The sequence below is a fragment of the Periplaneta americana genome, chromosome 16 (assembly GCF_040183065.1).
Source record: "Periplaneta americana isolate PAMFEO1 chromosome 16, P.americana_PAMFEO1_priV1, whole genome shotgun sequence".
Taxonomy (NCBI): Eukaryota; Metazoa; Arthropoda; class Insecta; order Blattodea; family Blattidae; genus Periplaneta; species Periplaneta americana.
This window is the reverse complement of record NC_091132.1, coordinates 112517949-112531358: the sequence shown is the minus strand read 5'-3', so window position 1 is coordinate 112531358 and position 13410 is coordinate 112517949. Positions and strand designations below refer to the sequence as shown.

At 33.6% G+C, this 13410-nt stretch overlaps 1 protein-coding gene across 3 annotated transcripts in view; it reads left to right on the top strand.

The window, feature by feature from the left end:
- LOC138691084 (PHD finger protein 14) overlaps nucleotides 1-13410 on the top strand; it is a 71262-nt gene that overhangs the window by 39744 nt on the left and 18108 nt on the right. For all 3 annotated transcript variants that reach the window (XM_069812784.1, XM_069812785.1, XM_069812786.1), the window contains exons 9-12: nucleotides 2393-2564; nucleotides 8223-8355; nucleotides 8683-8905; nucleotides 12322-12478. In XM_069812784.1, the coding sequence (XP_069668885.1) occupies nucleotides 2393-2564; nucleotides 8223-8355; nucleotides 8683-8905; nucleotides 12322-12478 (685 nt within the window). The remainder of the gene's footprint in view (nucleotides 1-2392; nucleotides 2565-8222; nucleotides 8356-8682; nucleotides 8906-12321; nucleotides 12479-13410) is intronic.

Here is a 13410-nt window from a genome sequence, read left to right as displayed (position 1 = left end):
TGGCAGGAATGTGAACTGTTTGGAAACACGTACTGAGATGAATTGTTTTCTTTATGGGGAGAGGGTTAAGACGATTATTTAGATATTTGTTGACATTAACTTCGACGGTCAACATGGACACGGAGCATTTGATTTGTGTTGTGGAATGTTGCCGTTACCGATGATAACAAATACCCTGCGTACGATTTGCCCGTGCAAAATACAGTTCGAAAGAGGTTATGGTAGCACACAGACCATACAGACCGCCATCTGTTGCTACGACGTTCAAGTTATACTGTACACGTTCTCAAGATTAGATTGAATGCCTTAAATAATAGGCAACTTCTCTGACATTAAAGCTGAAACACACTTCAAATCTCTGATGCACAACAGTGACGTCATGACACACTTTGAAATGAACATCCAGTATATCAGCCAGAACCTCAGTCAGAAGTAGAACAGATATTCCTCTTTCCTAGAACCTGTACTCACTCAAGGTAAATAGGTGAGTGTTGACTATTACAGGAAACATTTTCTGGAAGTAAAAGAACTTCTGGCCATTTAAGGAGTTTTGTGTAACTGAAGCCAAGAAAATTGTAAAGGAAAAAAAAAAAGTCGAGTGTTCAGAATGACTGACTGTAAATAGGGCCTCATTTCGCATTCATTACAAAAGCTATTACAGCTCTTGAAAGTAGTGGGAAACTTGTCTATGAATAAATTGAACTTCTGGACAGTACAAAGCACAGATTTCCTGAAGCACCTGGTACTGTTAAAGAAAAAACACGAAATATTGACATATTGCAATGGGAAAGAGTAACAAAACTGAAAACGAATTTCCAATTCATCTTCTTTCAAACCTAGAATAGGTAGAGTTCCGTTCTCAGTCAATGTGAATTGCTCTTTCTCTGCTTAAAAACTAAGTTTGAATGATCTTCTTCTTCCCTTCAAGTATTAGGCCATATGGCATGTTACGATCTCACAGTTGAATTTTCAATCCAGCTATAATTTCTCCTAAGCACAGTTAGGAAGAATTCTGTGAATTGAAGTATAGAAAATATTATGTTAAAATAAGTTGAAAATGATGTTTTTAGAGTCTAACTGAAGCAGTTGTCTATTTTAAGTACTTAAATCCGCTTTTTAACCTTAAGCAATGACATAAATGTGGGTCAAACTTTTTCTTGTTCTAAAATTACAGCAATTTTTGTTTCAGCAATTCTTTCCATAAATAGATTAGCTGGCTGTATTCAAGTGTTTAGAACAGACTAGTGCTTGATATATCGTATTTTCTTTTTCATGTTTTTTTATAATAATAAATAATAATAATAATAATAATAATAATAATTTATTTAACCTGGCAGAGTTAAGGCCATAAGGCCTTCTCTAACACTCAACCAGGAGTAAAACTGCATTACAAAAAACACCACAAATTTACAAAGTACACTAAAATTTTACATACAAAACTGAATAAGATAATAAAAATAAAATGTAAACAACAAGTAAGTAGAAATCAGACATAATATATAACATACAGAAAGAAAAAAGCATAATAAAATGTGAACAGCAGGTCAAAATAAATGAGACATACAAAGTATAAAAAAATAAGACAATTATTGATGATGATAATAATAATAATGATGATGATAAAAAATAAGAATAGTAATAATAATAATAATAATAATAGTAGTTAGTAATAAAATAGTGCAGTACAAAGCATACAATGAATGCAATATTTTTAAGTACACACAGTAAGGAAAATTATGATTATATATAGCTCAACTTATCACATTGTAGATATACCGTTATCGGAAAATATGAAAAACAAAAATATAAAATAAGTTAAATATCACTAGAACATAAAAAAATGTGAATACATGGAAACGTGCAATACAACACTTGTCATAATAGTAAGTTAGTTTGGCAACTCGTCATAAGATAATTTTCTAACAAGAATCTGTTAAGTTCTTTCCGTTATGTTAACTTTCTTGTAGAGTACAGTATAACAATTTTTAAGTGGAAATTCTAACGGGTTGTTAAAAGTTCACTGCTTGTGAATTAGGAGTCTCATGGTGAGGAGTTCTCATGATTAGGATCATGTCCATTTTCATTTTAAGGATTTGTTGTAAATGTACATGATACAAAAATTACTAGGCCTACAGACTAGAAACAAATTGAAATCAAGTTTAATTTATATTATGTTTTTGATTGCTTATAATTCCTGAATCAATTTATTCCTGAAATAGTCCTAGTTTCCACAAGTTATATTACACTCAGTATTTTGTTGATAAAGAAATAAAAATTCTTCTTTTGCTTCTGTTTTTCTGTTTTGTGATTGTCTTCGTTTTTATCAATGTTCAGTCTTTTTGTTAGAAACATTTAATACAGTTTCAGAAAGTTTCCTTGCTATAAATTACAGTGCCAACACAGAAGATGCCAAGATTGCTGACAACAAGTGCCTCTGCTTATCGGAAATTGCTTAGGAAAGCAGGACTTATGGGAATTGACACACAGGCACTGGAAATTCAAGAGGCACAGGTCGCAGCTCTTGTTGATGTGCGAAAGAAGTGGCACATTCCTCCTGCTTTCAGGTATATTGCCCTTTAAATGATAGTATATTGTTGCCAGTATTCAATTGGAAGAATTATTATATGACGTCTTCTGCTGGCTATCAGTTAGAGAGATATGAAATGGCAGCTTTGCAGTAGCAAAGGTTTTACAAGTGTCACTATGTCTGCATTATCTATTAAACTATATTCCTCAAAACAGTGACATTTCACAAGACGTGAATAGGTGTTTTCTAAAGAAAATCGGGAATATCTTCAGTTACAATTTTAATTTATTCCAATTAAGTTGTTATTAAAATTTAATTTTTACCACAGGCATTTTGGAGTCAATTACCTGTTGATTGCCTTTTTACAGTATCATCACAGTCTAGTATATTCAGTCACGAAGCTCAATACTTACTAAATATGCATACATAGACAGTTGAAATATGCATCCATAGATAGTTGCTAGCCACCAGGTTCGCTACTATCGCCTCATCACAGACTCTTTCCCTAGCAGATGATAAAATGTATTGTACTTTCGATATTGTGTTCTTTTAAAAAAATTAACACCTTCATTCCACTATTGAAATACGAAATACATAAGGTTCATATATTATTTTCATAAAGCATATATTATATTTTATAAACTCACCTTCCTGGATCTTTCGGAAGAAGGATAACTCTGACCTCTTTTTCTTAGAATTTATAGTGCAACAAACGTCTCCTTGTCCCATATTGTTATTCAAATTATTGTATTTTGGCCATTTACAGTTATTACAACTGATAACGAACATTTCACAGTTTACACAACTTTTCACAACAATGCGAAATACGGCACAGTCAATGCTTTTTCGATCTGGACCGCCATAATGTCTGTTCGAGTTTTGGAGCTCAATGAAATATTATAAGTTTATTGCGTATCATTGCTAAGTTTTATTTAGTGTAATGTGTCCAGAAGTTTCGTGTACTTCTTGCTGCATAATATGTTGCAGAAATAATTATAAAACTGTGTTATTTTAATGTGAAGAGAATTTTACATGTTAACATAATCTGTTCACATCATCATTTTAAGTTAAGAATTGAAACTATTTTGAGGTTTAATAAAAAAGAACTTTCATTATGATTTGAATTTAGCACATTTACCTTCCTTAATTGTAGACAGAAAATTTACTATACCACTCCTATGAAATTAGTGTACATATGATTGTGTTACTTCGTCTCTTAGGTTGTAGTTAAATACAGTAATTCAGTCTCAATTGTAGTATTAAAATACAGACAAATTGAATGTGAGGGGTATCATACATGACATTATGTTTAATTATAATGTATACTTGGCGAATATAGGAATATAAGTTAAATATAGTAAACATAACCTATAATTTTCATATGACATAATATACTGGTACATATGTAATGGCAAGGTATTGGAGACCATTAAAATTAGACAGAAAGGGGCAACTGGTACAGGAAACATAACCTATAATTTCAGCATATCTAAATATCCGTGCGATGCAACTGAAAATTATTGAATCGTGCATAAATGAATGTACAAGAATATTTAATCGAAATAAAGGCAGGTATTACACATATGAACAACGTAATTTTCACACCAAAAATAATGTTACACCTTAACTCTCAAGTGAATTATGTCTGAAGTGTCTCCTAATCATTGTTTTAAATTTTATTAATGCAATTACACTACATTTGAAAGAAATATATGTTACTCTTTATGCATTCCAACTAATTTATATGGTTGAACAGCCGTCCTTCGTGATCTGGTTAAGGGAGTCACATGGTCTGCCTTACGGTCTGTATTAGATCACGATGGCAATGACACAGTCTATTGTTCCTAGTACTCACAGCGCTCCAAGCGGCTAGCAACTATCGCGAGAAATGCAAAAAATCATCCCAAGCTTCGCGACTGTATATATTAGACTGTGGTATCATCCTCTTTTGCAAGTGTTGTGACTTCTGATCTCTCCAGCTCTCAACAGTGATACAACACACAGTTGGTTTGTGAAACTTGATTCACCCACATAAGATAGATACATTTGTGGCTAAAACAAGAAAGTTTGTAGTGAAAAATAACTTCAGCCTCTGACAGAAGTAGTATCAGAAGTATCTTTGGGGATAATGGTGGCAAGCATGTCTAACATCTCTACTGCTACTAATGCTGATTGCAGAGTTGGGAGCCTTAACCTCCTCCTACCTCTTGTACCTCCATGGCCTGTATAAAGACTAACTTTACAGTTTAAGCAGTTATATATAATTCATTTTGTGTAAAAACACATAAAATAGGTATTTCTATATTGTATCAATTTATGATATGGTTTTTGTCTTTACAGAACTAGTTACTTAAAAGTTAGTGTTAGAATATACTTATTAGACATTGCTTCAGTGATTCACTCATGCATATCAAGTAAATCATTAAGAAAATCGGTTCAATGACCTCCCTGCAACTGATGTACACCTAATGTTCAGTATCGGGACTGAAATTCTGCTCTCTGATCGTTACAATACTTTCTCTTTATACATCATAACGAGGAGCTTATTTTCAAAACGATCCTTGACCTTGCCCATAACTTTGTGGGAAATCACGAAAACCTGGTTTAGGTCTAAAATTTCTTGCCAGCTAGGCATGGGTGCATTTAGTATCAAATGGGAGCATGAGAGTCTTTGATTCCAAAGCTGGAACTAATATTTTGTCGCAGTTTTGCTGCGAACAAGAGTCTGTTTGATTTCAGTAGTCACTTTTAATGCATTCTGAAGCCAAATCATGACACTTGTATATAGAATTATATCTGAAGAATGCATGGACACAGTAAGCTTATTTTCGTTATCAGGTGGACAAGAAACGTTTTGAAAATGAGGTCCTCATATAATGGGTAGTAAAAGTGAGCAAAATAATGGAAAATAAGAGTCACTTACCTTCGAGACACGAACTGGAAGAAGTGCTGCAAAGTTGACTGCTCTCTTACCAAAGTGTGAGTGATTGTTAGAGCATGGAGAAAGCCTTGAACAGAACCAAGATATGGAGATAAGGAGGCACTGATGTAAAGGAAGAGGTGGGAAGTAGCTAGGAGAAGGGAAAAGGCTAAGCAAGAAATGACAAGTATAGAGATAATAAATAAATAAATAAATAAATAAATATATGTTCCATGTTGAATCTTCCGTACACTACTTTTAACACTTGAATATAAATAATTGATTAAATGGCGATCTTACTCATGTTAATTATGTAAGCATGTGTGGCCTCAGGGCCGCCGAGACGGAGGGGCAAAGGGGGGTGAGTGCATATGGGCCCGTCAGATTAAGTGAGTCTGATTACTTTTTATTATCATGAATAATTATTCGTAGATACATATGAGTACTATAAAATTTTGTAAGAACATTTATTACATAAATTTGACACATTAACTCAACAATAGTAGAATTAATACAAATTACCACTTCATATGTAAATATTCGACTTTTATATAATAGAATATCAGTTTCCCGCATTAACATTCACCTACACGACACTTGACAGCCCCGGCATTTGCCTGCACTATGTTCCCGTCACTTGTACCGAACATGTTCAATTATTGTTTATTGGCTGGCCCACTGCAATATGCTAGTGGACTCTTCCAAACCGAAGTCACAGGATCACGTTTCCTTTTCAGTACATTGTATGTTTCGTGTCGAAACTTTCGTCTTTTCGTTGTCACTTGTCTAGTAAATTCTGTTCATTAGTGTTACCGATTACAGTTTAACTGAACAATGGACAAGTACAGACCTAAGTCAGGAGCTGAGAAGCACAAGGAGAGACAGAAAAAATTAGAAGATATTAATATGGATGGTAGACTGCTTGAAAAGGTTGGTCCAGGGAGCATCCGTTTTTGGTGTAAAGATAATTAATTCGTTTGGTGTTTCTTAATTGAAATTACGAAATGGCGTTTCTGTGCTTAACATTTAATCTTGAAAAAAATTATGAAGACATTAACAAAGAGATCAGTGATGAGCCGAAATATTTAAAATCAATTCATGCCTCTAATTTAGAACCAACCCCACTGAAACCTATGAATCTCCTAAATAATCTCAGGGAATTAAAACTGGTCAGTTTATTTCCAAATATTTGCATAGCCATTAGAATATTCTATACAAATCCTGTGACAATTGCTGATGCTGAAAGATCCTTCAGCAAAATGAAGAAAATAAAAAATGTATTCAGATAAACAATGTGTCAAGAATGACTGAGTAACCTTGGCCTCCTTAGTCTGGAGAGCGATCTTGCTAGATCTTTAAATTTTGATGATATGATTGATGATTTTGCATCAATGAAGTCAAGGAGAGTAGTTTGTTGATGTTGGACTGCAAGTTAGAAATTACAGGTGTTTAGGAATAATGTTTTATGAATATAATATAATGTGCTAATGTGAAGTTTTGCTAAAAAGTTTCATGTAATAAAAGTGTATATTTTTAGGTTCGTATCTGTGCATGGGGTTATCTTTTATTTATTTTGCAAATAATTATTATGGTTAGAATAACTGGTAACTTGTAATTGTTACTTTTTTCAATGGGGTCCGAGTACAGTATTGCATAGGGGCCCATAAATTCTGTCAGCAGCCCTGTGTGGCTTACAGCTGTTTCGGTGCTACTTGACACCATCCTCAGAGCCTACTAGATCTCGGCGCTATCTCAACTTCACTGCCTGTTGTATGGGTGCATTCGTGTGATGAAGAGTTGTGTCAAATAGTGTGTGTGTTCTGAAATTGATCTGTGTGTTGAGAATTTGATTGGGATGTGTTTTAGTGTGTCTGTATATTTCATATTGTTCTAGTGTGTTGAGTTTTTTGTTTTTGGGTTGTATGTGTAGGATTTCCATGTCTGTATTTATGTTATTGTATGTGTGGTTAGCATTAGTTATGTGTTCGGTATATATAGATGTATTGTGTCCTCTGGTTATTGCTTTAATGTGTTCCTTGTATCGAGTTTGGAATGATCTGCCTGTCTGTCCAATGTAGAAACTGTCGCAACTATTGCATGTGAGTTTGTATACGATTGTGTGGTTGTATTTATTTGTTTGTGTTGTTCAGATGTCTTTGTAGTGTGTTTTCTGTTCTGTATGCTATGTTGTATTTCTGTTTTCTGAATGAGGATGCGATCTTGTGTGTGCTTTTGTTTTCGTATGTTAGTGTGATGTATTTCTTGTGTTTGTGTTGTGTTTGTTGAGTTTTTGTTTTGTCTTCCTTATGATGTTGTCTATTATGTTTGGGTTGTAACCATTTTCTTGTGCTATGTATGTGATTGTGTTCACTTCTTCATTGTAGTGTTGTTGGCTCATGGATATGTTGAGTAATCTGTGTACCATTGTTCTGAATGCAGCATGTTTGTGTTGTGTGGGGTGATTAACCAAAAACCAAAAACTCAACACACTAGAACAATATGAAATATACAGACACACTAAAACACACCCTAATCAAATTCTCAACACACAGATCAATTTCAGAACACACACACTATTTGACACAACTCTTTATCACACGAACGCACCCACACAACAGGCAGCGAAGTTGAGATAGCACCGAGATCTAGTAGGCTCTGAGGATGGTGTCAAGTAGCACCGAAATAGCTGTAAGCCACACACGCTTACATAATTAACACGAGTAAGATCGCTATTTAATCAATTATTTAAATATGTTATTCAATTTTATATTTCAGTGTAGAATTTATCGGCTACTATTTGGATCGCAATGTGAGACTGACATCTATGAAGAGGAAATTAGAAGATTTATTAGAAGTGAACAATCAGTTGCAAGATGAACAGCAAATTCTGAGACATAAGTATGATGAAGTGAGTATATTTATCACACTTGCAGAAATAATTATAAATTATACTGACAAATTTTTATTGTGTGCATGTGTATATGCAAAGAAACACACATTAATTACTATATTATGAGCAGACAGCAGATTTTAGGTCCTGATGCTGAATGTCAATTGCAGGGCGGTCATTGAACTTATTGCTACACTCCCTCCATAAGCCAAGGACGTGATGTCTTATCGCTGCGTAGGGACCGAAAATCTGCTTTCTGATTATGAGTTGAAAGAAATTTAATTGAATGAGAGTTTTCTATTATTATTAGCATGCTTAGTTTTTGAAATTCTGTAATGTTGACAGCTATTGAAAGAGAATGCAGACCTCAGTAGAACAAGTGTGACACTGAAGCAAACAATTCACAAGTACCATTCTGCTGTCCTGCATGTCTGTCCTTCGAAAGATCTTCCTGCAATTGATGAACTTGGGAAACCACCTCCTCGTATTCTGACAATATCTCCAACTGCTCCTGGTTCAAGACCTCAGCCAGGAAGACAAGAAGGACGACCTTCTAATCAGAGATCTGGTAAGTGTATCTAAAACTTTTATTCTCCCACTTTTTCTCTTCAAATATTTGACTCTAGAACTGAATACGATGAGAATGAAAAATTTTCATTCCATTTGTTTAGTGAACAGCCCACAGATCTTCTCCCCCAGTTAAATGATGAAAAATGTAACTCAAAACGTTTAGAATTTTGAGTTCCTCCTATATCCTGTTTCACTTAGGCCCAATTGTATAAAACTCCCTGACTAAAGATCAACTTTGATCGAAGATCAAGAAGTGAACTGAGTTCAGACATTCATTCTATTGTATAAAACTTTTTTGCAATCAAATTACCTTGGTTCAAATGCAATCTAAGTTCACGTGAAAAGGATTTGGCAACATCGCATAAACAGGTGAAATATGTAATGCGCGGGCCATGTTGTACAGGTTTGTTCAGTGTTGCCAATCCAGCGACTTTAACTCTTTTTCAACAACAATTTCTTTTAACTTTTATATTGCTTAAATAGGGATTTAGCAACCTTTTTAGCACTCCCTTAGTGACAAAATTTAATCTTTCTTTGTTGATAATGAGAAATCTAGCGACTTTACAACTACTTTTTGGCAACTTTCCGTATACTCTGTTGGAGATCCTGGTTTGTTTTGTGCAATGTAAATAATGGCGGACAATAAGAAGAAGGTTGTTGACTTTTCCAAATTGTTATCATGTTATGGTGTTTGATATTGCTAAACATAATAAAGCTTTATAAAACTACAATTTTCGTTTAGTAATACAGTTAACTGAAAATTTATTAATGTACCTATCATATCCATGAATAATTAATGGTTGTTATAAACATAATATAATTATAGGTCATGTTATTTGATACTACTGAACAAGATAAAGCCTTGTAAAATATAAGATTGTTTGTGTATTAAGGCAAGAAATTGAAAAAAATATATATAAATGTACCTACCATACCTATTAATAATAATAATAATAATAATAATAATAATAATAATAATAATAATAATAATGGATATTTTATTTGCACAATCTGCCACTCGTATATTTCAAACAGAAAAGAAATAACTGAACTTGGATCATCTAACTTAATCGGAGAAATTTCTTCAGTCAAAGTTGACTGTAGTTTGAGACAAATTAATCTCAGATTAGACTTTATACAACACAAAATTCCAAGTTCAGCTAGAACGAGGATCAATTAAACCTCTGATCTAAGATTAAATGGTTTATACAATTGGGCCTAAGTATAGCCAGATGTTCTCAAAATATTAATTTCGCAGAACTGCGAATATACCGTATTTCCATGCCTTATCATAATAAAGGGGGGAAAGGGACTGGCCACCCTACCCTATTATCTCCTAGCCTAGTTGCCTTGGAAGTGTGTGCCATGTTGGTATCACTTGTGAGGTTCAGATCTGTCTTCGGACAGTTGACTAAACAAAAATCATAATTAGTACATTGTAGGAGAAGATTCTTATGACTAGTCTAGTTCATACTTTACCACCACTATTCGTGCTCTCGCCATTTCATAAAACAGAGCTCTTAAAACAAGCAAAAGTACTTCTGACGTGAAACAATCTACAAACTGGGAAAATGTGTTAACACTTTCGTGTAAAATTGTATATTGTAGAAGATGATTACAGGCACTTTTTTATTACATCAGCCAATAGATAGCATTAAAAGTGAAATTTTTATAAAAGGAAATGATGATGTCATAAGCTGATAAGGTAACAGTCAGCTGTGCATGTGCAAACTAGAGGAGTCTATTTATACAAGGAGATTGAGTACTCAGAATTTAAAATGGAACAATCCATTATCTATTTATTTATATGTGAAGGTTGAAATTGATAACTTTTACAAGAGTCAGTATTGCTTTGTTATGGAAGCAAAAAAAGTTGCAAGCCTCTAGTAAATGCTTATCACAAAAAAAAAAAAAAAAAAACATAATAATAGTGAAAGTAAAAATGGTGAACCAGTAAAACCAAAACATGTTAGAAATATCAGAAATAGTGGAAAATAATGTGTGAAGAAGTATAGATAACACAAAAAGAATTGGCAGACAACTTTACAAGATGTAGTAGCTATAAATAATAATGAATCTGCATCATCTGTAATTGTGCAAAGTATAATGTGATCACTGGTAAAGAAAGACAGTGTTATAAAGAACCTTTAGTCATTTTAATAAATTACAAGTTTGGTTGCAATAGTAATGTGATAGCCAGACTATGGTACAAACAGGACCTAAAATCTGTGAACTTAATAATGAAGATATTTTACATAATACGAAATCCCTCGTCACTTTCTTTGTTGTTTACTTGTTTAGTTATCCCTTTATGCACCTTTTATGTATTTATTTGTTATTTAATTTAGTTGTTGTTTTTTTTTGTCTCTGTTTATTTGTTTAGTTGTATGATTTCATATTTGTACGTTTAAATATTTTGATTTTTTTCAATTATTTATTTACTATGCCCACCACTTTGGAATAGTGGTCAGTGTGCCTACTATAAAACTAGCTGACTCAAAACTGAATCCTGGTTGAGACAAGTTACCTGATTGAGGTTTTCTCCGAGATTTTCCCTCAATCCATTAAGAGAAATGGTGGTTAACTTTCGGCACTGGACCCTGGACTCATGTTGCCATCTTCATCATCACCTTCATCTTCATAAATCGTCCATCCTACCTACTTCCATACCTATGTCATCCTACCATACGGGGCAAATACAATCCTACTGAATGAGTGCCCCAATCTCAGTACAGAATTCTTAATCATAATCGCCAGTAAATTAAAATGGTATATACTTCAGTATGTATGGACGTATGGCCTTAGAATAAGAACCTATTTCATTTCCATTACAAACTATGAGTTGTTAGATTTTGTTAAGGCTAAACCAACAGTATAATTCAATTATAGATTTCCACTATGTAAAATTTGGAATGCAAACATATTGCTTATAATGAATTTAGTTGTTATTGTTACAAATGGTTGAAGATCAGTTTATGCTATTAGTCATCATGTCTTCCAGTATAGCCAGGCTAGATCTCTTTCATTTTCCAGATCATTTGCAGCACATTTTTTTTTTTCTTTTCATTGATGTCTCCCTAGTTAATATGTAGAAACAATTTTGTAATTCTGGGACGACTTTTACGTGAGAAAGTACATTCAATTTATTAAGTATGTGGTCTTGTAATTAAAAGATGCTACATTTTACAATGACTGATCCAAACATGGAAGTAGATGAAGGGCGAAATTTGACCACAAGATATTTTTAATTAGACTTCAGATTGTAATTTTTTTTACATAAACCAACTCATTTTTTACTTCATTTTCTCCTAACCAAATTAAACAATGAAAGTTAATTCACACTTGTTCTCATTTGAATACGTAAAATTTACATTCTTGGTTTCATTGTGAGTTTTTTTTTTTTTTGATCATCAGAAACTGGTCCTATACCTCTGAACGAGTGTGGAATTTGTCATCAGACAAAAGATCAACATCTGTTGGCCAAGTGTGATACCTGCCACCTTTATTATCATTTGGGATGTCTCAACCCACCACTTACACGGATGCCCAAGAAGACCAAACTTATGGGATGGTAAGTATATGAACCATAATGAACTGTTAAATAGTATATTGTTGGATGCTGAAGTTATTTTTGGACGAAATGAAATTTATGAAGATGAAATGTTGGCTCCATTTTGGCTATGGCTATATATGTATGTAGAATGCATTAGGGTAACAAAGTACTTTCATGGATTAATATATAATAGGATGCGAAACTTACTGAGTTTCCCGTAACACATACTAGAGGCGCTTTTGTAGAAATTGATCTTGCTGCCACCTGTTGGGGGGAGGGGCATTATTATATCTAGCAGCGCACCAAGTAGTGAAAAGAGTAATTACTCCATGCATTTAGCAGCGCACCTGGTGATGAAAATGTTAAACTGTGCAGAAAGTATTCCCTCACACCCTCATCGATATTCAAAACTAACCCAATTTAAAATAAAAATTTACATTTTTATTTCTCACAGCATCTTCTACTGAAAATTCTTACCGGAGCCAACAGGAAGATAAAAGAGACGATCTATTTTACACTACCCAATTAAAATATAACCAGACAGAGACAAAAAATAAAGCAAAAGGTTAGATAATTGGGATTGTATTCTTTGGGTATTTATTGTACCGCGCAATGGAAAAGTCTGCAAGAACTACTTAGATAGTTCAATTTATTATATTACTATTACTTTACAATACATTCAACAACACTATTTTTACAATGACCATTAACATCACTGTTTAACATACACTACTTATACACACACGTAGTATCACTTTATGTTCACGTATTAGCAAGTATCTGTCTGCCATCTCGTGTCCTCGAGCAATATCTCGAATGGATAAATAGAGAACTCTGGGTAATGTACCCAATACGTAGTTCTAATGTTCACCACCTACGATGTTGGGCGCTGATCATCTTATTTCAGCCCCCCGCCACCAGATGGTGCTGACCGGAGTTTCGCATCCTAT